Source organism: Thamnophis sirtalis, unplaced genomic scaffold (assembly GCF_051295495.1).
Source record: "Thamnophis sirtalis isolate CommonGarterSnake01/CBP01778 unplaced genomic scaffold, rThaSir2_p1.2 scaffold_8, whole genome shotgun sequence".
Classification (NCBI taxonomy): Eukaryota; Metazoa; Chordata; class Lepidosauria; order Squamata; family Natricidae; genus Thamnophis; species Thamnophis sirtalis.
This window is the reverse complement of record NW_028261388.1, coordinates 63,930,389-63,957,259: the sequence shown is the minus strand read 5'-3', so window position 1 is coordinate 63,957,259 and position 26,871 is coordinate 63,930,389. Positions and strand designations below refer to the sequence as shown.

The window sequence follows — 26,871 nt, the reverse complement described above, 5'->3', positions numbered from 1 at the left end:
GAAAGGGGGATTGCCGGGCAGCTGCTTGTGAGCGTGGCCACCTCATGGATGCTATGTTGCTGCTGCGACAGTGCAACACAGCCATTCAACCCTGAGGCTGTGCCCAGCTCTTTGGGAGCCCACTCGCAAGAGAGTAGCTGCCTGGCAACCCCCACTCTTCAGCTGGCACACTGCTGCTGACCGACCTAGCGGTACCCCGAAAGCACCAATCAACGTGAGCGTCTTTGCCCCCCACCTTGTTCCTGCAGCTTGGCACCTTCAGGATACTGCTAGGTCAGTGAGTGGTGCTCTGCCTGGCCTGACGGGGGGATTGTCCAGGGGGATTATTTTTGGGGATGGGCTTATATTTTTGCCCACACGAAAAATGTGGCAAGGCTTTAGTTTCATGACAGGTCGTATTTTCGGGGAAACACGGTAGTTTCACTTTTTAAGTTGCACTACTGAAATAAATGAACTTTTGCACAATATTCTAATTTTTCGAGTTTCACCTGTATTACCCCAAGGTACTCTACAAGTGAATTGCATTATAATTTACTAGAAGATAAACATACTACACCAACCAAAAATGTGCCTTTCATTTTGAAACATAAGGAGTCATAAAAGATTTATTTTGTTTTATTTTGAGATTATTCTTTGGTTAATTAGACCTAGATAAGTTATTGAAAGTGTGGTTATGAGCACAATGGGATATAATATATGGTACAGTTTTATATAAAAAAGAATAGGAGTCCAGATCATTGAATATTTCTGATATTATTTACAGAAAGAGAATGAAGATCATTCCACCTTCAAGTAGAATCTATTCCCTATTATAAAGGAAATATATGTATTGCCTAATAGAATACTGCAAAATGTCATTTATAGCTTTGATGTGATATTGTGTAACTGCAGCAAGGTCCCATTTAAATAGCATTTCTACATATGTTCCTGAATATTTGTAAAATATTTTGCATAAAGGGAAAGGTTTGTTAGATTTGTAGAATTTTTGTCTTGACTCTCACTCCCAACATACATTCTGAATGAATGTTAAAAATATGAACCCCCCACTAGGTGAAAGTGAGGAATACTTTCTACATCCCTTTTGGTTTGGTCATCTGGATTTTCATATCCCAGAGATGGCATGAGTAAAAAAATATTGGACAGATTAAAAAATGCTGCATAAATAGATACAATTAGATTAAAACTTCAAAATATTTGCACTATTTGTAATTTTATTAGTTTTACATCAGGAATACTGTAGACATTCTTACAACATTTTAATAGAATACTTGCACTAGATTTTGTAAATTAAAACTATCAAGTCACTGAGAACTGATAATAAAGTAGAGAGCGGAAAGTTACCACTGACATATCAGGTCATAGTTTTACTTAGCAACATCTACTGTAATATTTCTTTTAATTTATGTATAGAAATAACATTTAGGACCAGGTTTGTTGTCTAGGAAACAGATTTTAAAAAAGCAGATGGGTTATGGAAACGGAAATAACTACCTGCTCGTTTAGCAGCAAATTAGCTATTTTGGTTGTTTTTGCAATTCCCTGAAAAGGGAGAAAAACCAAGTACGTATTTAAATGCAATCCACTAAAAAGGTTTACAAACTACAATTATGTTGTAGCAAGATTAGAGCAAATGCATACTCACATTCTCATATTCCTTACATATTGAAATATCTTTTAGCAATTAAGATGTTTGTTTACACTAGAAAACTTTATAAAATGCAATGAAAAAGTAAAGCAAACAAATCCCTAAATACATCCTTTAAAAAGGCAGTTTTAGAATCTCATTTTATACAGTGGTAACTATTATTTTAAGCTTTTCTAACATAGCAAAGGCTATTAAAAGAATACAGCAAAAACAAAGCGGTGGCATTTCAGCTCCAACGGTCCTTTGATGAAACCAATTATCTGGACTCCTTTCAGTCTGGATTCAGGCCTGGCAACAGCACGGAAACTGCTTTGGTCGCGCTGATTGATAATCTCTGGAGAGCCAGGGATGGGGGTCACTCCTCCATCCTAGTGCTCCTTGACCTCTCAGCGGCCTTCGATACCATTGAACATGGTATCCTTCTGCGGTGGTTGCGGGAGGTGGGAGTGGGAGGCACCGTTCTTCGGTGGTTCTCCTCCTACCTCTCGGACAGATCGCAGTCAGTGTTGGTTGGAGGGCAGAGATCGACCCCTAGGCCCCTTAATTATGGGGTGCCACAGGGTTCGGTCCTGTCCCCCCTCCTATTCAATATCTACATGAAGCCGCTGGGTGAGATCATTCGTCAGCACGGGATAAAATACCACCAATATGCGGACGACACACAGTTGACGACACCCTCCCAAAAATTGGCCTTGTACTCCATCTCTCAGGCTGGGGGTGAAATTATATGCCCCTCAGACAGGGTTTGCAATTTGCGAGTCCTCCTGGACCCACAGCTGACTTTAGAACATCAGTTGTCAGCTGTGACCAGGGGGGCATTTGCCCAGGTTCGCCTAGTGCACGAATTGCGACCCTACCTGAACCGGGAGGCCCTTAGAACAGTCACTCACGCCCTTGTGACCTCAAGACTGGACTACTGTAATGCGCTCTACATGGGGCAGCCCTTGAAGAGCATTCGGAGAATTCAGCTTGTCCAGAATGCAGCCGCGCGAGCGATTATGTCACACCTATCCTCCGCGAGCTGCACTGTTGGTCTCCGGATATGTTTCAAGGTGCTAGTCATTACTTTTAAAGCCCTACATGGTATTGGACCTGGGTACTTGAGAGACCGCCTCCTGCCAATCACTTCCCTATGACCAATTAGATCCCACAGATTAGGCCTCCTCCGAATACCATCCGCTAGCCAATGTCGACTGTCGACCCCTTGGGGGAGGGCCTTCTCTGTGGCTGCTCTCCGGCCCTCTGGAACGATCTCCCTGTGGAAATCCGGACCCTCACTACCCTTCCGGCTTTCCGCAAAGCCACTAAGACCTGGCTGTTCTGGCAGACCTGGAGCTGATGAGTTCCCGGCCCCACTTAAACTGTTGTGACTGTTGTTTTGTTTTTAACTTGTTTGTCTTGTGTTCTGTTTGTATTCCCCTTCCATTTGGTTTGTTAGGCGCCCTGAGTCCCTTGGGAATAGGCCGGCATACAAGTTGAATAAACATTCCAACAAACATAGTAGGAGTGACAGGTTGGGTTTTCCAGTGCGGAAGCTGCCTCACAGCTCTGGGAGGGCTTAGCGAAGCCTCTTGAGGCCTTTCCCAGGAAAGTGGCAAGTGGGCGAGTGGTGGTGAGTGGTCTACATGAGCCTGGAACTGGCAGCAAGGAAGGCTTTAGCCAGTCCCCAGGCTCGCATAGACCGCAAAGGCTACCAGCACTCTCGGTGGTTCTTGCCGCCCCCTACTGTCCACCACCCCCCCAATGCCACAACCATAGGCTTACTTACCTTTAGGCAGTCCTATGAGGAGGCAGGAGTAATGCAGCAGGGCAGGCAGGCGAGGATCGGGAACTCAGCGAGGATCAGGAAATCAACAAGTCACGAGCCAGGCCAGTAAAGGTAGTGGGCTGTGTCATGACCACAGTATATATAGGATTCTCAGAGGTGGAGCAATGGGTGAGCTAGCGGCTCAATGAGTGGGTGGCAGGTAGGCAGGGAGGGCAAGTATGCTGCGAACGGGTGGAGAGAGAGAGAGAGAGAGAGAGGGAGGGAGAGAGAGAGGTGACCAGGCAGGTGGTGGGGAGCAGGTGAGGGCAGGCCAGGGGACTGTACCGGTATGGGGGCATGGCCAACCACTGCTGCTACTGGTACGCAAACGTATGGCCAATTTTCGTTACCGGTATGCCTGTACCAATCTGTAGGGGGAGCAACCCACTTCTGCCTTGTTGCAGTGTAGAATCTCTTCTGATAAAAAGTCACACCAAAAACACCAAGGTTTTTTTAAAATCCCTGAATTTTATTTAATTATCAAATATTAAAAGCAACATGAGGTGCGCATGTGCGAGGATTAAGATGGCTGCAAGGCTCCGTCCGCTCTAAAAACTATTGATGAAATGCAGGAAAAACCGCGAGTAATAATTTCAAAATATAATATAAGAGGCTCGTTCGGGAAGCCCAAGACCCAGGGAGCCCAAAAAGATCAGTTAGCGGTAGGGGCTACCTCTTTGGGGATAGCCCCGAGCCGCGAGGGCTCCAGCGTCTTCAGCGGTCTCCATGCTGGTCGGGCCGCTCGGCAGCGAGGAGGAGAGTTTCGGTCTGGAAATGGCGGCGGCGTTCTTTGGTGGCTCCGTCGCTTGTTTTATCTTCTAATTGCGTTTGCTAGCGACGGGAGCCCCCCGCGATTGTGCGACCACCCCCAGGACCATCTCCGGGCCGTCAGGACGCTGCAGCTGCGGACTGTGGGGGTTTGGGCGGTTTCAGCGATCTCCGTGCCGCTTCATTTACATCAGCTGTTCGGCGGCGAGGAGAGGAATACCAGCTCGCTGGCAGTGGTGTCGTGTTTCGGCGGCCCCATTGCCCCCCCCACCTTTGCCCCCCGTTTGCCTGCAGTGGGATTGCGGAACTGGAAAGACCACCCCTGGATCCTGCAGACCTGGAGGATCCCATTGGCCTCAGAGATTCCGATGCTTTTCAGGCTGCCTTGGCTAATTATCACTGAGGGAGCAAGCTCCATCTTGGAAACAGAAACGGGGTCTCTAGGCAATTACAACGCCTGTTCCATCTCTTCCCATTTATTTTCAATGGTGTGCCTCTGGGAACCTCTTGGAGTGGCCTCATTTCCAGAAGGAAGACTCTGGATTTGTACTGCGGGTGGACAGATGATGATTGCACTGCGTGTTTGTTTTGAACCCCCACAGGACCTTCAGACTAACAAAGTTATAGAAAAAGAGAGGGGTTATAAGACACTCCCCCATATATTCTATCTGAACTATAACTGGTCCTCAGCCATTTCAACTCTGAACATTGAGAGCCGATTTTTACCACCTGAATTCGCACCTTAAATTAATCAATTGCGCAACTTTTAATTTCTTTCTTTTCTTTCATCTTTTCTTCTCTCTTTGTATGGGATATGTATGAGATATGCGTGAGATGAATGAATGTCCCACTTTTTATGATCATATTGTTGTAAAATTTTTGTGTTTTTTAACTTTTACGTGGGGACTGTTTGGGGGAGTGTATGAGTATGCATGATTCGGAGGACCTGCCGGGAGATGCGGGGGCCATGGGGGTGGTTGAGGGGACTAGAGACACGGGAGAGGGTCGGGGTATTACGGTCGTAACAGGGAGGGGCAGATACGGCGGGGACTTTAGGGCAGGCCATTACCGGGGAAGGAGGGTTCGCTACATTACAGAGATCCCTCCTTCCGGCCCTAGGTGTCCCACTCTGAGACCAGATGGCGTAAGCAGTCAGGACCCTGGTCTCAGGCTGTTGTCGCTAAATGCCAGGTCTGTTGTACATAAAGCTCCTCTCGTCCGGGACTTAATTTTAGACGAGAGGGCAGACCTGGCATGTATTACTGAAACCTGGCTGGGCCCAGAGGGAGGAGTCCCCCTTGTAGAGCTGTGCCCAGAAGGATTTCAGGTGCTACACCAGCCGAGAGCCCAGGAAAGGGGTGGGGGTGTGGCCGCTGTTATCCGGGAGTCGTTAGTTCCTCGTAGGGTCCCTGCTCCGGAGATTGTCGGGTGTGAGTCTTTGCTGTTAAAGTTGGACCTCAAGGGTCAAGTGGGTCTGCTGTTAACGTACCTGCCTCCCAACAGCGTTGCAGCAGCCCTCCCCTCGCTCCTCGAGTCGGTAGCCGAGCTGGCAATTGAGTTCCCTAGGTTGATGGTCCTGGGGGACTTTAATTTGCCGTCGCTCGGTGAAAACTCTGAGGGGGCGCAGGAGTTCATGGCTTCCATGACAGCCATGGGCTTGACCCAAGTAATTCGAGGCCCAACCCATTCGGCGGGGCACATGCTTGACCTTGTATTTCTCTCGGAGCAGTGGATTTGTGATCTTGGTCTGAGGGGGAACGACATCATACCCCTGTCGTGGTCAGACCACTGCCTACTGAGGCTCGACTTCCGGAGACCAAACCCCCACTGTAGGGAGGAGGAACCGACCAGGTGGTTCCGCCCCAGGCGCCTTATGGAACCGTCAAGGTTCCAGACAGAGCTTGGGGTTATTCCTGACACTTTCGCCCACAGTCCAGTAGAGACTCTGGTTGCTGCGTGGCACTCGGCAGCATCGGAGGCCCTCGACCGGATTGCGCCACTGCGGCCCCTCCGAGGCGGCGGATCCCGGAGACCTCCTTGGTTCACCGAGGAACTCCGGGAGATGAAGCGCCGGAGGAGATGCCTAGAGCACCGTTGGAGGTCCGATAAGTCCGAATCGAACCGAGCAATGGTAACCACCTGCACCAAGGAATACACCAGGGCACTTAGGGCTGCAAAAAGATCTCACATAGCCACCTTGGTTGCGTCCGCTGAGTCTCGCCCAGCCGCCCTGTTTAGGATAACCCGCTCCCTATTGAATAAAAGGGAAGCGGGGGAACCCTTGCAGGGCAGAGCTGAAGATTATGCCCAATTCTTAGCGGACAAAATTGCTCGGTTTCGGTCGGACTTGGACTCCACCCCCGCAGTTCCAGCCGAGACACAGGAGGATCAACTAGAACAGCTCTGGGTTGAGTTTCAGGACGTTACCCCCGGGGATGTGGACAAGGCCATGAGGGCTGTAAGTACCTCCACCTGTGTACTGGATCCGTGTCCCTCATGGCTGGTTACTAACTGCAGTGAGGTGACACGAGGCTGGATCCAGGCGGTTGTGACCGCCTCGCTTCGGGAGGGGAACTTCCCCACCGCACTGAAAGCAGCGGTGGTGAGACCCCTCCTGAAGAAGCCATCTTTGGATCCAGCTATCCTTAATAACTATCGTCCAGTTTCCAACCTCCCCTTCCTGGGGAAGGTTGTTGAGAAGGTGGTGGCCTTCCAGCTCCAGCGGTCCTTGGAGGAAGCAAACTATCTAGACCCCTTCCAGTCAGGCTTCAGACCCGGTTACAGCACAGAAACCGCTTTGGTCGCATTGATCGATGATCTCTGGAGAGCCAGAGATGGAGGACACTCCTCCATCCTGGTCCTCCTTGACCTCTCAGCGGCTTTCGATACCATCGACCATGGTATCCTTCTGCGACGACTGCGGGAGGTGGGAGTGGGAGGCACCGTGTTGCGGTGGTTCTCCTCCTACCTCTCGGACAGGTCGCAGTCGGTGTTAGTGGGGGGGCAGAGATCGTCCCCTAGGCCCCTAACTTATGGGGTGCCTCAGGGATCGGTCTTATCCCCCCTACTATTCAACATCTACATGAAACCGCTGGGAGAGATCATTCGCAGGCACGGGATTAGATACCATCAATATGCGGACGATACTCAATTGTATCTGTCCGCCCCGTGCCAACTCAATGAAGCGGCAGACGTGATGAACCGAGGCCTTGAAGCTGTTATGGACTGGATGAGGGTTAACAAGCTTGTGCTCAACCCAGAAAAGACCGAGTGGCTGTTGTGTTTCCCTCCCAAAGATTCGACCAATATTCCATCACTCAGGCTGGGGGGTCAAATTTTATACCCCTCAGAGAGGGTTCGCAACTTAGGAGTCCTCCTGGATCCACAGCTATCGTTTGACCACCATTTAATGGCTGTGACCAGGGGGGCATTCGCCCAGGTTCGCCTGGTGCGCCAGTTGCGACCCTACCTGAATCGGGAGGCTCTCACAACGGTCACCCGGGCCCTTGTGACCTCTAGGCTGGAATACTGCAATGTGCTCTATATGGGGCTGCCCTTGAAGAGCATCCGGCGACTTCAGCTAGTACAGAACGCGGCCACGCGAGTGATTGTGGGTGCACCTCGGTTCACCCGCATAACACCTATCCTCCGCGAGCTGCGCTGGCTACCTGTTGATCTCCGGATGCGCTTCAAGGTGCTATTAGTCACCCATAAAGCCCTACATGGCAGTGGATCTGGATACTTGAGAGACCGCCTTCTGCCAATTACATCCCTGCGACCAATAAGATCACATAGATTAGGCCTCCTCCGCATTCCATCGGCCAGCCAATGTCGGCTGGCAACTACAAGGAGGAGGGCCTTCTCAGTAGTAGCCCCGACCCTTTGGAACGAGCTCCCGGTAGAGATTCGCACCCTCTCCACCGTCCAGGCCTTCCGCACAGCCCTTAAGAACTGGCTCGCCCGTCAGGCCTGGGGACAAGGATAGTTACCCCTCCCGAATGACGAATGTATGTTGTTTACTATTTTATTATATGTCTCTATCTTAACGTCTGTATTCCCCTTCCCCGATTTTATGTGAGCCGCCCTGAGTCCCCTCAGGGAAAAGGGCGGCCTACAAATACTAATAAAATCACCAAAATCACCAAAACATGCATATTTTCAAACAATACAAGATCACACCAAAAAGTTTGATTACCAATTATTGCCCAATTGCTTTCATCCCTACACTAGCAAGATTCTCCTCAAGATTATATAATAATATCTGCCATCAATCATCAAAAGGGATTGCCAGATGTTCAAACTGGCATTAGAGTGGGTTATGGTACTTGTGAGCATATTGCAAATTATATTGGATCATGGAAAAAATATCAAGAATAGCAAAAGAGCATCTAAATCTGCTTTATTGACTATAATAAATATTTGATTGTGTTGATCATGACAAACAACAGAGATACCTAGAAGATCTGGGGGTCAAATTGATGCAGTCCTTATGCACGAATCAAGAAACCACTGTGCAAAAACTATATGGAGACACTGACTGGTTTAAGATAAAGGAGTGTAGTAAAGTTTCTTGTTCAACTTATGTGCCAAAGTGATCATGAGGAAGCTGGAACTTGAACAATAAAAAAAAAAATCAAAATAAAGACTGGAGGAAAGAACATAAACATCTCTGATATACTAATGACACAACTCTCCTCTCAGAAACCAACAAAGGCCTGAAAATCTAATCAAAAGAATTAAAGAAGCAAGTAATTTGACCTCTTTCTAAATATTAAAAAGATCAAGCTCATTACCACTGTGAAGAATGAAAATATCACAGTTGATGGTGAAGAGATCAAATGTGTTCAACAATTCACATTTTAAGGATTGTGGATTGATCAAAGCAGTGAATGTAATCCAGAAATAAACATTGAATCATGCTATCTCACATAGTGATGATAAGAATCAATCATGTATGGAAAAGCAAGGACATAGCCTGGCAACTAAATGCAAACTAGATTGTACTATATGTTTCCCATAGCTACTTACAGTTTCAAAAGTTGAATCATAAAAAACTAGACAAGAAGGAAATTGACTTATTTGAATTGTGGTATTCATCAAGACTCCTGCACATTCCTTAGACAGCTAAGATGACAGACAACATTTTTGGAGCATATAAAACCAGACATATCACTGGAAGACAAAATCAAAATTCCACCTTTCTTATCTAAGCCATGTCATGTGATTAAATTTATTGGAAAAGGCAATTATGATCAGAATGGTCAGCAGTAAAAAAAAAAATATCTGCCAAAAAACATGGTAACTAGACACCAACAAAGCCAACACTAGTCAGAGCATAAAACAACTGAAAGAAGTCATACAAGATTCAACATAAATTTCTTTTCATAATAAAATACAGATCCTCTGAATAAATTGGTCTAACATTCTTGGACACTGAGTTCTGTTAGTACATTCTGTACTAACTAGCTGGGATGCCACTTCTAATACTTCTGCTTATAGATCTTAACCACACCTTCAATGGTCTGCCAACTACATAGTGATCTAGAAAGTTATATCAAGATAACTACTTAAACAAATTAGATGCCAAACCAATGATATTTTATCCATTAGTTTTTTTCACATTTGTTGACTATTAATAGGCTGTAGTATGAATGTACCCTGTTGTTCAGCACATTTTTAAAAATACCCTTGACTAATCTTAGAAAAAAGTTAATTAAGGACAGTTCCATACCATGATTTTTGCAACTATATGACATTAAGGTATAATGTATCTTATCTGGTGATAATTGTTATCTAATTGACTATTATTTAAAGCATAATAGAGTTAAAAAGGAAAGTGTGAATGTAGAATGTGTAATTTAAAATTGTAATTAGAAAATACAGAGCTGAGGTGAAACAAAGAATCATTACCATCAGAATATATTGACAGAGAATTCTTAATGCCAACATTTAGACAGGGATACTATTTTCTACTAAAATTGTCACTGTGAATAGGAATGTTCTATGTGGCAGGTGACATGAAACAATAAAATATGACATTTGTAGATATACTATTCTGGTATGAATCTGTTCCATTTAATTAAGTGCAAAATGCCTACTCTCAGTCATTCAGCAAGACCCCAAACCAAGTTATTCCAAATGTAACACAATGTCTAAAGCTGTGTTGTAGACTCTCTGACTTCAAAAGAAATATTCACATTATGTTACACTCTGAACTAATGGATCAGATGGATTTGTAACTGGCTGACAAACCATACCCAACAAGTAGTCCTTACTGGTACCACATCTACATGGAGGGAAGTAAGCAGTGGGGTACCACAAGGTTCTGTCCTAGGCCCAGTACTCTTCAATATCTTCATAAATGACTTAGATGAGGTAATAGAAGGGGAACTTACCAAATTTGCAGTTGATACTAAACTGGCAGGAATAGATAACACCCTAGATGATAGGCTCAAGATCCAGATGAATCTTAACTGATGGAACACTGGCCCCTATCTAACAAAATGAAATTCAATGTAGAGAAAAGAAAAGTCTTACACTTAGGTAAGAAAAACCAAAAGTACACATATAAACTGGGTGAAACCAGGCTTAATACCAGTGACTGTGAGAGGGATCTTGGAGTCCTATTGGATAACCAGCTAAATATGAGCTAGAAGTATGTGGCGGCAGCCAAAAAAGCCAATGCAATCCTAAATTGCATTAACAGAGGGACATAATCAAGATCAATGGAGCCTTAATAAAGCCTTAGTAAGACCACGCCTAGAATACTACATCCAGTTTTGGTCACCACACTATAAAAAAGATGTTGAGACTCCAGAAAGAGTGCAGAGAAGAGCAGCCAAGATGATTAGTGGTTGGAGGCTAAAATATATGATGAACAGTTGCAGGAACTGGGCATGGCTACTCTAGTGAAGAAAAGAACCCTGAAAATAAGACCTCCCTAGATCATAAGACCAATCGGGTTTTTGAGTACGTGTGTTAAAATAAGCCCTCCCTCCAAAATAAGTCCTCCCTGAAAATATTGCAACACAGCAGCAGCCATGAGGTGACCATGTTCACCACCTCCTGCACCTCAAAATTTGTATTTGTATTTGTTTATTATTTATAGGCCGCCCTTTTCCCTGAGGGGACTCAGGGCGGCTTACAGTTTGTGGGGAGTGGAATACAAGACAAGACATGAGACAATACATAAGTAAAAATAGAACACAACATTCATTCATCATTCGGGTGGGGATGGATTAGAATCTTTATCCCCAGGCCTGACGGGATAGCCAGGTCTTGAGGGCTGTGCGGAAGGTCTGGACGGTGGTGAGGGTGTGAATCTCCACGGGGAGATCGTTCCAAAGGGTCGGAGCTACTACTGAAAAGGCTCTCCTGCGCGTAGTTGCCAGTCGACATTGACTGGCAGATGGAACTCGGAGGAGGCCTAATCTGTGTGATCTAATAGGTCGTAGGGAGGTAATTGGCAGGAGGCGGTCTCTCAAGTACTCAGATCCACTACCATGGAGGGCTTTATGGGTGGTAAGTAGCACCTTGAAGCGCACCCGGAGATCAACAGGTAGCCAGCGCAGCTCGCGGAGGATAGGTGTTATGTGGGCGAACCGCGGTACGCCCACAATCACTCGCGCGGCCGCATTCTGGACTAGCTGAAGTCGCTGGATGCTCTTCAAGGGCAGCCCCATGTAGAGCACGTTGCAGTATTCCAGCCTAGAGGTCACAAGGGCACGAGTGACCATTGTGAGAGCCTCCCGGTTCAGGTAGGGTCGCAACTGGCGCACCAGGCGAACCTGTGCAAATGCCCCCCTGGTCACAGCCGACAGGTGGTGGTCAAAGGTCAGCTGTGGGTCCAGGAGGACTCCCAAGTTGCGAACCCTGTCTGAGGGGTATAAAATTTGGCCCCCCAGCCTGAGTGATGGAACACTAGCCAAATTATTGGGAGGGAAACACAACAGCCACTCGGTCTTGTCCGGGTTGAGTACCAGTTTGTTAGCTCTCATCCAGTCCCTAACGGCTTCGAGACCCCGGTTCATCACGTCCACCGCTTCATTGAGTTGGCACGGGGCGGACAGATACAGCTGAGTATCGTCCGCGTATTGGTGGTATCTTATCCCGTGCCTCCGAATGATCTCGCCCAGCGGTTTCATGTAGATGTTAAATAGTAGGGGGGATAAGACCGAACCCTGCAGCACCCCATATGTTAGGGGCCTAGGGGTCGATCTCTGCCCCCCAACCAACACCGACTGCGACCTGTCCGAGAGGTAGGAGGAGAACCACTGCAAAACAGTGCCTCCCACCCCCACCTCCCGCAGTCATCGCAGAAGGATACCATGGTCGATGGTATCGAAAGCCACCGAGAGGTCAAGGAGAACCAGGATGGATGCATGGCCTCCATCCCTGGCTCTCCAGAGATCATCGGTCAATGCGACCAAAGCGGTTTCTGTGCTGTAACCAGGTCTGAAGCCGGACTGGAAAGGGTCAAGGTAACTAGCTTCCTCCAAGGACCGTTGAAGCTGGAAGGCCACCACCTTCTCAACAACCTTACCAAGAAAGGGGAGGTTGGAGACTGGACGGTAATTGTTAAGAACGGCTGGATCCAAAGATGGTTTCTTCAGGAGGGGTCTCACCACCACCGCTTTAAGTGCGGCGGGGAAGTGCCCCTCCCGAAGGGAGGCGGTAACGACCGCCTGGATCCAGCCTCATGTCACCTCACTGCTGTTGGCAACCAGCCAGGAGGGACACGGGTCCAGTACACAAGTGGAGGCACTCACAGCTCTTATGGCCTTGTCCACATCCCCAGGGGCAACATCCTGAAACTCAACCCAGAGATGGTCTGCCAATTTATCCCCCTGTGCCTCGGCTGGATCTGCAAAAGTGGAGTCCAAATCCGACCGAAACCGAGCAACTTTGTCCGCTAAGAACTGGACATAATCCTCAGCCCTACCCTGCAAGGGGTCCCCCGTATCCCTCCTATTTAGGAGGGAGCGGGTTATCCTAAACAGGGCAGCTGGGCGGGACTCAGCGGACGCAACCAAGGTGGCAATATACGTTCTTTTTGCTGTCCTCAATGCCCTGATGTATTCCTTGGTGCAGGTTGTTAAGAGTGCTTGGTTCGATTTGGATTTATCGGACCTCCATAGGTGCTCTAGGCGTCTCCTCCGGCGCTTCCTCTCCTGGAGCTCCTCGGTAAACCAAGGAGGCCTCCGGGATCCGCCGACCCGGAGGGGCTGTAGTGGCGCAATCCGGTCAAGGGACTCCGATGCTGCCGAGTGCCAGGCAGCAACCAGAGTCTCCACCGAACTGTGGGCGAGAGTATCAGGAATAACCCCAAGCTCCGTCTGGAACCTCAAAGGGTCCATAAGTCGCCTGGGGTGGAACCACCTGGTCGGTTCCTCCTCCCTACAGTGGGGGTTTGGCCTCCGAAAGTCAAGCCTCAGTAGGCAGTGGTCTGACCACGACAGGGGTATGATCTCATTACAATGTATGCATTGTTGCATTGTTATATTCTGAGGTTTAGCACTTGTTATCAGAACCTGTAGAGGGAACAAATCTCTTTGATTTCTAGTTATTGGGGGTAATGCTTAAAGTAACAATCTTAGAATGTCAAGTCTTTTTTGTTTTTGAATGTGAACCTTATATGTCTATACATAGATAAACACACACAAGCATATGTGACTCTGTCTGCCTGTGTGTGTCTGCCTGTCATCCTTTGATAATGGCAACTTGGACTAGAACTTTCATTGCTTAGCATTGGTGATGCAGTACCCATTGCCCTTGATAAGCATTAAGTGAGGATCTCACATGACTGTGATTTGCAAAGTTAATGGGGTAGCTGGCAGGAAGTCACAAATCCCAGATAGCTTGCAAGTAAACAAGTTGATAAGTACTGAGTTGGAGGAAGGAGCTGGGGAAAGGAGCTGCAGCAAGTGCATGCATGCTAGGGAGGGATGCTACAGTGCCATACAAGGACATGAGTACTAGAAAGAGGGTGCTGCTGTGAGGTACAAGTGCAGCATGGTAGGGAAGGAGATTCTGCACCTTGAGTATGCTATATGGCATATAACATCCTTGGAATCTCATATTCCATAGCAGAACTTCTTGAGAAAGTGGCAAGAACAATTTTCAAACTTCCCTACTTGTTTCCCCACTGACTGTGCTTGTGGGAAGCCAGCAGTGGAGATTGCAAATGGCAATCATGTGACTGAGGGTGCTGCAACCATTACAAGTGTGACCCTCTGGAAGATTTCATTTGGACACTAATTTAGAGGCAGTCTAATTTCATATTGGGATTCAATGTCTTAATCTAATGTTGAAAATAATAGAAAAAAATGTGGTACCTTTTAAAAAAAGAAATGGATAAGGTTTGCAGGTAACTCCTAGGGAATAAAAAGTTACAATGTTAAACAGCTTTAAAAGCTTCAATCTGTAATTTCCTACATTTTGTTAAAGGAAATTACTGTAATGTATTGTAAAGAAATATGTAATTTAGAAGTCAGGAATTTTTTTTGTATAAGTATTCTCTTCATCCTATTCTTCATCCTCCCATAATTATTTTTTTGTAAAGACTTGCTACAAAAATATCATTTTATCTGATAGATGTCACTATATATTACTATATTATATTAATGTTACTAGATTTACAGTCTACTATTGGCTGCTTAAAATGTGTAACAATAGCCTTTTGGGCATTACTAAGAAACCTTGGGTATATTAATTTTTACAAGTGAGGTTTCTTATTTGTAAATAATTAATACCTGTTTACTGAAAGGTAAACTGAACCCAGTTAAGCATGCATTGGACTGTAGCCTAAGAATGTTATATTGTTGCCATGTATGTGAAAAAAGTCCCATTAAAATTAGTGGTCTTTTTATTAAAAAACATACAAAGTAAAGATATTCTGGTCCATGCTTAAATGTTTGTTCCAATATTCCAAACAAGTTAAAAGACATTATAATTAATCTTGTAATACTATGCAAAATTTCTCAAGCTCATTTTGTAGTGAAGTCAACTAGCTTTATTTCTAAATAATCATATATAAATCTGAAGAGTGTGTCATTTATTATTTTTTCTGTATCAATACTATATTCTCATGAAGTGGGAATCAAAACAGAACCAGGTAATATTAAAACACAGAAAAATTAGTCACTCTACAAATAATATATATAGTCCTTTCAAACCATTCAATTTTATGCAAGTACATTAAACTTTCAGTGAATTAGCTTAAGAAAATGAAGACTCTTGAAATGGAGTATTTCAAAAGGAACCTTTTATTAAGAAGAATAGAAACCATTAAGTTCACAGCGACATCTGAATCTCCTTAGGCAATGCAAGTAGAATTAAAGCAGTAGAGACCCCTCCCATTAGTTAGAACACAGATTTTACCAATACACAAGTGTGAAGATGGTTCCTTTACCAACTGCCCTGAGAACCAGATAAACATACATTCCCATGGCTATCTTCCATTAGACATTAAAGTGAAACGTCTCACATGGCCATTATAAACATTCCCCCAAAAGGTGAGGGGATCTCAAGGCTCTTTGGCGCCGGGAAACCAGTTGTAAAATATCACTTGTCACAGGCACTGCTAATAAATCTACTCCAACCCCCCCCCCTCCTCCCAAATGAATGGCACTATCACTTTTAGGGATCTGACAAAAAATCTTCTTTGTAAATAAACTGTCATTCATTGGATGGCAAGACTCCCTGCTTACTGCCATAACTTTGAATAGTTCTCCTTTGTAATCTTGGAAGCCATGAAAATATATCTAACCCTTAAGATTCATATGTTTTCACATATAGCTTAAAACAGTAATTTTAATCATAAAATTGCAGTGGGAAATAAACTTTAAATCAATCATCCTCTTTTAATCCAACTCAATTAACCTCACTGACAATTTCTCTCTGAAAAAGTTCTGGTTTCAAAAATGTTTGAATACATTGTTCCTTTCAAATGACATACTGCCTCTTTTATTCTTCACAACACCAAATGTAAGCACAGATGAAAGGAAAGCATATGGACATAAGGAGTTCAGAGTGCAAACAAGCAATCTGGCAAATATAGAGTGTCCCTGCCTAATGCTAGAGTTGCAAGTTTCAATCTGAAGGTGAGTTTAATTTCTTTGGTAATTAAATTTCTCAGCAGCCACTCTAGACATCTTTACTAGAAGTACAGTATTTAGTATAATTTATGTAAGTCAATGTATGTGCAGTTATACAGAATTTAATCCCATTGTGTTTCCCTTTTAAAAATACAGAGAACAAGGAATTAGAGAATAAGGAATAAGGAAACTAAAGAATGCTAATCCTTTCTCAGCCAAAGTTTTAAAAGTCTTAAGAAGAAAACAAGATGGTTTCCATTGATGAACAGAGAAGCCCAATCCTAGAGTACTACTACAATACATCATAATAGATTTTTATGGATTAATTCTAATCCATCACAGAACATCACAATTTATTTCAAATTTCAGTTTTATTCATGATGAAGGAACAAATTGAAACTTGCTGAAAGCACCTTTTTGAAAAATCTGGAGCTTTTCGTTCATTCTAGGGCATTAGTGTGAGGCCTGCAGCCAGTTCCTTTTAGGATCTTTGGCCTGCCACACTCTCTCTTATTTTACTATGCTATTTCATTAGTGGGGAATTGGGAGGGGGAATAATAAGGAGTAGAATGTGTTGTCAAAATAAAAAATCCTTTCTAGAAACTAAGGTCATCTTTTGTTCTCTACCCCTCTGAGCCTGACTGGAATTGGATGCGTGGAACTGCCAGTGTGGCAGTGGAAGATTGGACCATGTGATGGACTTGTGGGTATGGGGCAAGATCATGAACTTTCAACTGGATGGGAAACCCCAGCAAGCTTTCAGATTCAGGATTCCACAGATGTGCCAACTTTGAGGAAAGCTCTGCCTTGGACTCTGATTTAATTTTGGATGATATGTGGAACGCTGACATTAACCCAAATCTGACTTAAAATATTTCACCGGCAACCCCTGGCCGGGGTGCAGGCATGGGGTGCTGACTCCCAACACTGACCTGACCCAGTCAGTGTAAAATATCAGTGAAGATGAAGATGGAGCCAAAGGAATTTGTGAGGGGGGAAAATTGGAGATTTATAGCATCTGGAAAGATGCAGCCGGAGGGGGTTGAAAAGGAGATGGCAAGAATAATCACCCAGTAACTGACAAGATGATTGGAGCCTCCCAGACCAACTTGTGCAGCCAAACATGAGTGAATACTCCCCCTTCCCACCTCCCTAACAAAGGCTCTGCAATCTACTGGAGTGGAGATAATTACTCCTTCCATACAGCGACAAATGAAATGACCCATCACCCTGCAGCAGAGTGGCAGACAGAATCCCAATCGACATGGGGAATTCAACCCAGCCAGCAGTTTGGCCAACATCTCTTCCTAGTCAGCCATCGATGTTTGGGCAGCAGCCTGTGAATCAAGCACCACCAAATTGGGTTTCCTTATAAGGTCATGGATGGGAGAGATGCCAGTGGCTGTATTCTTGGCCACCAACATGGGAAATTCAACCCAGTCAGCAGAAAGAGGCTTGGGCCATGTCTCACCCTAGCCAGCAACTGATGTTTGGCCTTCAACCTGTGAATCAAGCACTACCGGAATGGGCTTTCTTCCCAGGTCATGGATGGGAGAGATACCAGTGGGTGCCTGCCTTCCCTCAGCAGATAGCACTATGTCAGATAAGTGGGCAAGGGCCAACCCAGGGATTGACTTCCCCACCTTCCCAAGAGAAATGATCTCAACAATGGCAGAAGGGATTAATGAGGGGGAAGCTGCAGGATGGATAGCAGAACAATGTGATGAGGTGGTTCCTAAGTTTAGAGATATAACTGGGTTCTGTCCCTCGGGGGGGGGGGAAATAAAATGCCATCATTGCTCTCAACCTGGCCACAAAGCGTCAGAGTACTTGGCTCCAGCCCCAATATCACAAACATGCGCACCAACCACCAGTGCAGTAAAGAGAAGGCCCCAGAAGCCACCACAAAAGAGTCATCTGGGCCAACAACCTCAGAAAGTGAATCCTCAACCTAAGGAAAAGTCCAACCAATGGGAAGACCTCAGAGGAAGGAAATGGTGAGTGCACTCATCTTCCCCTTTACTATAAAATGCAACCTCCAAGTGCCAGAAATGGGAGTGGAGGGGGAAGTTGGGGCAATTGTGGACACTGGCTGCACCTGATGCTTAATCAGCATGTCTATTGTGGAGCAGCTAGGCATACGCCCAAGACCCCTAAACCATCCCATTCAGTTTGAGCAAGTGGATGGAACACTAATTTGGGGGGGGGGCACGAAAATTACCTAGTTGGTAAAGTTAATGATAGACTGTCACTATGAATTCCTCAGATTCACCATAGCTCCAAAAATGCAGGAATCAATTATCTTGGGGCTTGCGTGGCTGGACAAGTGCGTGCCTACAATAAAGTCGGAGGATGGCATTAGGAAATCGATTATCGCCTTTGGGCCGTTACCACTAGTGGAGCCAAAAGGCCACCCAGGAATGATTGAACCCAACAGCCAAGACCGTCCAGAACCTGCAACACCTGCAGCAGACACCAAACCCCCAGGGATCCAACATGTACCAAAAGACTATTGGGACTTGGCAGAGGTATTCAGTGAGGAAGATGCCAACTATCTTCCCCCTCACTGGCCCACAGATTGCGCAATAGACTTCAAATCTGAAGCTACCTTACCAAAGCCAAAAATGTATTCCATGACTCCCAAAGAGATGGTTGAATTGAAGAAGTACATTGACACCACTTTGAAACAGGGCTTTATTGAACCAGCAAAGTCAAAAGTAGCAGCCCCAGTGCTCTTCAGAGAAAAGAAAGATGGCAGGGTACGTCTCTGTGTTGATCTGTGAGCCTTGACTGTGGTATGTGAAAAAAGCACTTATCCCCTTCCCCTCATGAAAGATATGTTGAACCACTTGGCTAAAGACAGGGTGTCTACCAAGCTGGACTTGAGAGAGGCGTATTACCACATACGAATCAGAGAGGGAGATGAATGGAAAACTGCTTTTTTAACACCCCCCCTTGGCAGTTTTCAATACAAAGTCATGCCATTTGAGCTGCAAGAAGCACCCACAGTCTTCATGCAGTACATAAATGAGATGCTACATGAGCACCTGTACCGCAGAGTGCTCATTTATCTTGATGACATCTTGATCTTCTCTGAAACCCTAGAAGAACAAGTGAAGCTGGTATGACAAGTCCTAAAAAAACTTCTGGCCGCCAAGCTATATGCAAATTTGTTGAAGTGTGAGTTCCACAAGCCCTCACTAGATTACCTGGATTATCACATCTCCAATGAGGGGATAGAAATGGATCCAGGAAAAGTGAAAGCTGTATTAGACTGGAAACTTCCAACTACTCGCAGACAACTACAAAGCTCCTTGGATTCGCTAATTTCTACAGACAGTTCTTTCTGACTTTTGTGGAAATTGCCCTCCCATTGACTGAGCTATTAAAAATGGGCCCTTCCCCAACAAAGCCAAAAGCAAACCAACCCCTGAAGTGGACAATAGACTGTCAAAAAGCTTTTGAGAAATTAAAATGGCTCTTTGCCCAAGACCCCATAGTGCAACACCCCATAGTGCAACACCCCAACCCAGAGCAACCATTCATAACGCAGATGCACGCCAGTGATGTAGTGATAGCTGCAGTACTACTGCAAAAGGATAAAGAAGGCCACCTCTTGCCGTGCACTTACATCTCCAAAAAACTCATCACTACTGAAAGGAGGTGTGCCATTTGGGAGAAAGAAACATTGGCAATCAGGTGGTGCCTGCTCACATGGAGACATCTCTTGGAAGGGGGGGGATCTGCCATTCAAGGTCTGGATGGATCATTAAAAACCTCAAAGCTCCCAAAACCCATCAAAGACTATCCCCAAAACAAGTTCACTGTGCACAATACTTCCAAAGATTCCAATTTGAACTTAAACACATCCCTGCAGGGAAGAACTTGTTGGTGGATGCTTTGTCGAGAAAACCGCAGTACAACAGTAAGAAGGAAGAAGTTCTTCACCCCATCATTTCTTCCTCCCACCAAAAGGCGGCCCAAATCACAACATGAAGCCAGGATAAGCTGATGACAGTGATGAAATCGGCACTCCCAGCAGACCCGTGGTTCAACAATAACAAGGACATCCTAACACTGAACAGTGGCTTAGCCTAGAAGGGGTCCAAATTGTAAGTCCTTGCGGGGTTGAGGCTGCAAGTTCTACAGCGAAGTCATGATGCAAAACTAGGAAGCCACTTTGGATTCCTAAAAATGCTCCACCTCACCAGGCATCAATTTTGGTGCTAAAGATGAAATCGGAGGTGGAAGATTACCTAAAAAGCTGTGCTACTTGCACAATGATGAAAACACCACCGGGGAAGCCCCTTGGACTACTACAATGAGTGGCCAGCCCTAGCCAACCATGGGAACAGATCACAATGGACTTCATCGTCGAACTCCCAGACAGCAGCAGGAATAGAGTAATCTGGACAGTTATTGATTTGTTTTCCAAGCAGGCACATTTCATCACTTGCTTAGTGTTGCCGTCCACAAAGAAATTAGTGAAAATGTTTGTGAAACACATTTATTGCCTGCACAGGGTGCCCAAGAGGATCATTTTAGACCGCGGAGTTGAGTTCACCTCCAAGTTCTGGAGAGAGTTCCTGAGATCCATTGGGTCCACACAAGGACTCAGCTCAGCATTTCATCCCAGCACGAATGGCACAGCGGAGAGGGCCAATGTGATGGTGGAACAATACATCCGGTGTTATGTGGACTATCAGCAAGACAACTGGTCAGACTTGCTACCCTTCGCTGAAGTGGCATACAACAATGCGGTCCACAGCAGCACTGGATTAATTCCTTTCCAGATTACCAGTGGCATGGAATTTGTTCCCATGCCTGAGCTGCCTAGAGAACTTCCCTCCTCCATGTCTCTGAATGAATGGATGGACACGCTAAAGGAAGGATGGGAAAATACAAAGAAAGCTCTAGCAGATGCAGCAGAAGCCTACAAGAAGCAAGCTGATAAACACCGCTCGCTCCAACCCCTCTTTCATGTGGGGAACAAAGTTTTTGTATCTACCAAATACATAAGATTAAGAATGCCTAACAAGAAATTGGGGCTAAAAGTTCTAGGTCCTTTCCCAATAGTGAAGGTAATTAAGTTACAGTGCAACTCAGTCTACCCAGAATTCTAGGGAAGATTTACCCAGTATTTCATTGTAGCTTGTTGAAACCAGTAATTGGGTCCAGCATAAGACCATCCACCCAAGCTCCTCCTCCTCCTGTAGTGATAGAAGGGGAGACACATTATGAGGTGAAAAGAATTTAGACTCCAGGCTGTATAGGGGTCACTTACAATATTTAGTGCATTAGAAGGGGTAGCCTTTTTCCAAAGCTACTTGGGTGAAAAGCTGGAACCTAAAAGCAGATAAGTTAGTAAAACAATTCCATGAGAAGTTTCCCAATAAGCCAAAGGGTCCCCCTGGGTTGGGGGGGGGATGTGGTTAATTTTGTTATGTTAACCCTTATATTATTCTCTTTCAGGAAATGTTTTTCTTCTGAGGAGAGACCACCTGTCAGGCCTGCAGCCGGTTCCTTTTAGGATCTTTGGCCTGCCATACTCTCTCTTATTTTACTATGCTGTTTCATTACTGGGGAATTGGGAGGGGGAATAGTAAGGAGTAAAATGTGTTGTTATCAAAATAAAAAAATCCTTCTAGAAACCACAATCATCCTTTGTTCTCTATCCCTCTGAGCCTGACCGGAATTGGATGAGTGGAACTGCCAGTGTGGCAGTGGAAGGTTGGACCATGTGATGGACTTGTGGCTGTGGGGTAAGATCATGAACTTTCAACTGGGTGGGAAACGCCGGCAAGCTTTCAGATTTGGGTTTCCACAGATGTGCCAACATGTCTCTCTTAATAAATTGGAACTTTGAGGAAAGCTCTGCCTTGGACTCTGATTTAATTTTGGATGATATTTGGAACGCTGACAATTAGAATATTACAGAAGGTCCCATAGGTTGTCATTTTTACACCCTAAAACAATGCAACAACCTGAACACATCTCAGGATAGTTTTTGATTAAATCACCATATAATTTATTTTGGCATTTGTATTATATATTTCAAGGGCAACTCCAAAATTGGATTGAAATCCCAGATACCAAACATCTAAATAGAAAACCAGAATTTATTGGCTTCCGGGGCGGGACCTTGCTGATGGCAGCAGCTTAACGAGCTGGCCCCGGGTTTCTGGTCACGTTATCTGCCTAAATACCTGGTAGATACCTCATTCTTCAGGCAAAGAAGCGTGAGAGAGAGATCCAGCTGGTAAGAGCTTTTCTTTGAAGTTTGCAGCTTTTTTTTTTTTTGCTGTGAATGGAAGGGGGGCCAACCGAAGGCTGAATCACATCTCCGTGCCAGAAATCTCTGCTGTTTTCATTACGGCACAAAGTAAGGAACCTCCGCTTAGGACAATTTTTGATATATTTATTTGAGATTAATACAAGCAGAGTCCGTACCTGAGAACCTTATCTGTTTTTAAAAAAAAAATCCTAGCTTCATTTTTACAAGAGCTTCCTTCGTGCACCTGGTTTTTTTTTCTTAAAAAATAAGCTTCTAAAATGGCGATTGTGCCACATTCCTAACTATCCGGCAAAGAACAGTGATAAAAAAGATCAAAGGAACAGCCAGCCAGCAGTTTCTTACTAATTAGTTTCACTTCTCTGAAGAGCTTACAAGATTTTTTTCCTATCAACTTTTAAAAGTTTTAAAAGACTCCTTGTTAATATAGAGACATTCCAAACAGAGATGAATATGCTGAACTGTTTTGTTACAATGCTAATCTTTTGAAACCTGCTTTGTTACAATGCCCTTTTCTGAAACCTTTTGAAAAACCTCTAAGAACAAATAAAGGGGGGACTTAATACTTTTTTTCCTCGTAAGCTACACAGCGGGCCAGTAGAGTTTGAATAATTGTTGAAAAGACTTGATGGACGACTTCGAATTGAGAAATGTTTGGCGAGAAAGAAATGCAGAGGCATATGACTTCACCCTTTTTTCTGATGGACATCAATCCCTTTAAAGGATTGATTTTATACTAATCACTAATGATTTATTTTCTAGGGTGAAGCAGACAAAGATTGCGGTGAGGGTCCTTTCAGATCATAACCCAGTCTGGACGGAATTGGGAAGGGTAGTGCAGGCAAGAAGGTCTTGGAGGTCGAATGAGAGCTTATTTAGATATGAAAAGTATATTAATGATTGTAAAAAATTGCTATCTGAATACTTTGTTCTGAATATGAATAAGGGTACATTCATGGAATTTGTAGGGGATGCAAGTAAAGCGTATATGAGAGGAGTACTGATGAATATAAACAAAATATACATAGACATAAACAAGGGCAAAAACGAAAAGAATTGGAAGAGGAAATTAAAAGAAAAATTTGAAATGTATCCAAATTGTGTTATAGAGGGAAGGAGGTGTTTCAACAGGAGGAGATTTAAAAGGCATTCCGGGAATTTTTTTTACAGAATTGTACAAAGGGGACAAAATTAAGGGTTTAGATATAGACAGATACTTAGATAAAGAGATAATACCCCTAGTTAGAGAAGAGTACAGGCAAAAGTTGAACCAACCAATAACCTCTGGGGAAATCCTGCAGGTAATCAAACAACTAAGATTAGGAATAATGTAAACTGCTTAAAGTTTGTGTAACGGTAAGAAGCTGAGTTCAACGCAGAGATTTTATTGACTTTTTTTCTTTTTTCTTTTTTTTAATTTCCTTGGTTTTAATATATTTTAGACTGTGTTTGATAAAAAGCTATACCGTGTACGGGCTCTGGGAAGTCGAGGGGGGGAAGGGAGGTGGGGTCCTAGGGGGGAGGGGGGAGGGGAGAAATATAGCATGTGCTAGATTTTAAAGTAACATGATTGCACTTGTATACTGTTGCTTTTTTAATTCTAGTGTAAAAATAGGAAGCTGAATATATTGATAGATAGTAGAAATACACCGAAGGGAGGAGCAGAGGGAAAGAAGAAAGAGGGGTAGAGAGGGTGGGAGAGAGGATCGGAGGGAGGGTGAGATGGAAGGGAGGGAGTGTATTGGGAGAGAGGAGTGATAGAGGGGGAGGGGAAGTAGGGTAGAGGGGAACGTTGGAGGGGAGAAAGGAAAGTTGGAGGGGGGTGAAAGAAAGGGTGTATGGAGGGTTGAAGTGGTATATTGGGTTTGTATTTTGGGGAGTATTGTTGACAAGAATGGCTGTGTTTATTGTTCAATGTTATATGGCCCCGGTTATGCACAGTATATATGTGACTGTATGAAATGAAAATGAAAATAAAACATATTTACATTAAAAAAAAAAGAAAAAAAGAAAACCAGAATTTATTGTCAGGTTGAGTGGAGAGATGAACTCAAAGTTAGATGACGAATTAAAAGAGGAATTAAGAGCACTAACAAACCATTTCAGCTATGCTGTCATGGTTCTTGCAAATTGTAAGAATGTTTCCCAAAAAAGTTTTCTGCACAATCCTATATCAAGATGATTCTACATGTCTACAAACTCTAACTGCACAGAATTTCAAATGGATATTTTCACATAAGAGTCCTCATGTGATCTATGTACACTATGAACAGACTAATAAATTTAAGTAAGTAACTCATTTAAAGGAAACATGAGTGAAGTCACATGAAAGTTGTGATTACTGCAACCCATGCATCATGTTTAAATTAACCCTGGGACTGGCAACAGACAGACTCCTCTTTGTCTCTTGTATTCCATTTTGGATTTTAACTTAGAAATGGAACAAACAATAACTATATGTCTTATAGAGTGGATACGGAAGACATTAATCTCCTTTTTGTTCAGCTGGATAACTACACAATGTTTCAGAAAAAAATAAGTACTTCATTATTTTGTAAAAATACAAATTCTGAACAGTTAATACCTGAATTACCTGAACTGGTTCTTTTCCAATGCTAAAAATAAGGGGGCAGCCCAGGCAACTGAAATTTTATCCAATGGTGAACCATTATAGCTGCTTCTATTTGTGGCTGTAATGGCCTGTGCTGCAACTTAGGAGATTCTTAAAACCTAGGGCCTGTCATTGTGAATAAATAATAATAATAATAATAATAATAATAATAATAACAACAACAACAACAACAACAACAGCAACAACAACAATGTATGTGTCATATACACACATATGTCACACACACACACACACACACACACATATAACATTTGTGACACATTTTTAAATGTTGAGTTGACTGAGTTTCATGTTTAATGAATAAAAGAAAATAGTAATAACTCTTTTTCCTGACTTTTTTTCCTGCATTAATAATCCAAAGCAAACAAGTCACAGTTTGCTCAAAAAGATAAAAGTAACATAAAATAAAATGCTAAATAAAACAAATGTTTCTTTGTTTCTATCGGATTGTATTCCATGTGCATCAATCCCCATCCCATACAGCACATTGTTTTCTTTAAACCTACATTAATTCTCAGCCACATATCCACTGGCTTCTCAGGAACAAGAGATTTAAGATCACATTACCAAATGAGATAAAGTGAAAACGCCTTTTGACCAGAGGAGGATGGAAATTAAACGCGCACAGACTGTCCTCCAAAGTGCCAAAATCCCAGCTCTAGTTGGACAAACAGTTTAACTTAGTAGAAGAGCGGCCGGCAGCTGCTCTAAGGTACAGAAAACTTTCCCAACAGCAACTTCGGAGCCAGTTTTTTTTGTGTTATCAAGAACCTCTTTCACGCAATGGAAAACATTGTGGCTTTTGTTTTTAAAGCACAAATCCAACACACATGTGTAACATCCCCAAACCGTTTGTCCTACCAGATCTGCTCTTGATAATATCAGTGAACTCGTCAACTGCAGACGCTTCCTCAGGTTGTCCTCCAGCCTCAGTCATGGCCAAGCCCACGCGCCTAACCGTACACCAAAAGCTCTCGTTTGGCTCTGCTTCTGCAAGCTGGAGCTTCCCTCAGGTCAGAAAATCGAGATCCACCAAAGTTTGAATAGGAGAAATTTCTGTTTTCTTCGGAAAAGAGAGAGTGGGGGGAGAAGGAGAACGGAGAGAGTTAGCGTGGCAGCAGGGAGCCAAAGAAAGGAGGGCGGCGAGGGCGAAGCCCTCTGGCTAAACTGGCTCGAGATCACATTGGCGGGAGAACTGTCAAACTCTGAGCGCCGAGCCGCGAGAACAGGTGCTGAGCGGCGAGAGTCTGCCTTAAAAATAGAGCCAGAGAGGGAGAGAGACCGCCATGGAAGGTGAAAACGAAGAAGGAATGAGGTCTCAGCAAATCACAAAACCCAGGGAGTCTCCTTCCGCCCGGCAGTAGATCAATGCAAAGGGAAGCAATTAGAGAGCATATTGTATAGCGAGGGAAAGAGAAACATGAATGATTAAGTAGTTTAAAAGCAATCCTTTCATACATTCCGACTGAAGCTGCACTCATCTTTCTTTCTTACTTATTCGCCTTAGTCGGCGCTGGAATCCCGGAATTGAAATGTCAAAGGAGGAATCGCCTAAGTCTCTCGGGGGGGGGGGGGTATTTCGAGGCGGTTTCTAGTCCTTAGCAAACACACGGAACTGCTCATATATAAAAC

General features: G+C 44.4%; 1 protein-coding gene across 1 annotated transcript in view; it reads right to left on the bottom strand.

Moving 5' to 3' along the window:
- The window catches only part of DMD (dystrophin), a 1,286,665-nt gene extending 1,260,300 nt beyond the window's left edge, over window positions 1–26,365 (bottom strand). Inside the window, exon 1 of the mRNA XM_087721810.1 lies at window positions 26,101–26,365. Within this exon, the coding sequence (XP_087577936.1) occupies window positions 26,101–26,176 (76 nt within the window). The 5' untranslated portion in view covers window positions 26,177–26,365. The remainder of the gene's footprint in view (window positions 1–26,100) is intronic.
- Window positions 26,366–26,871: the final 506 nt, after the last annotated feature.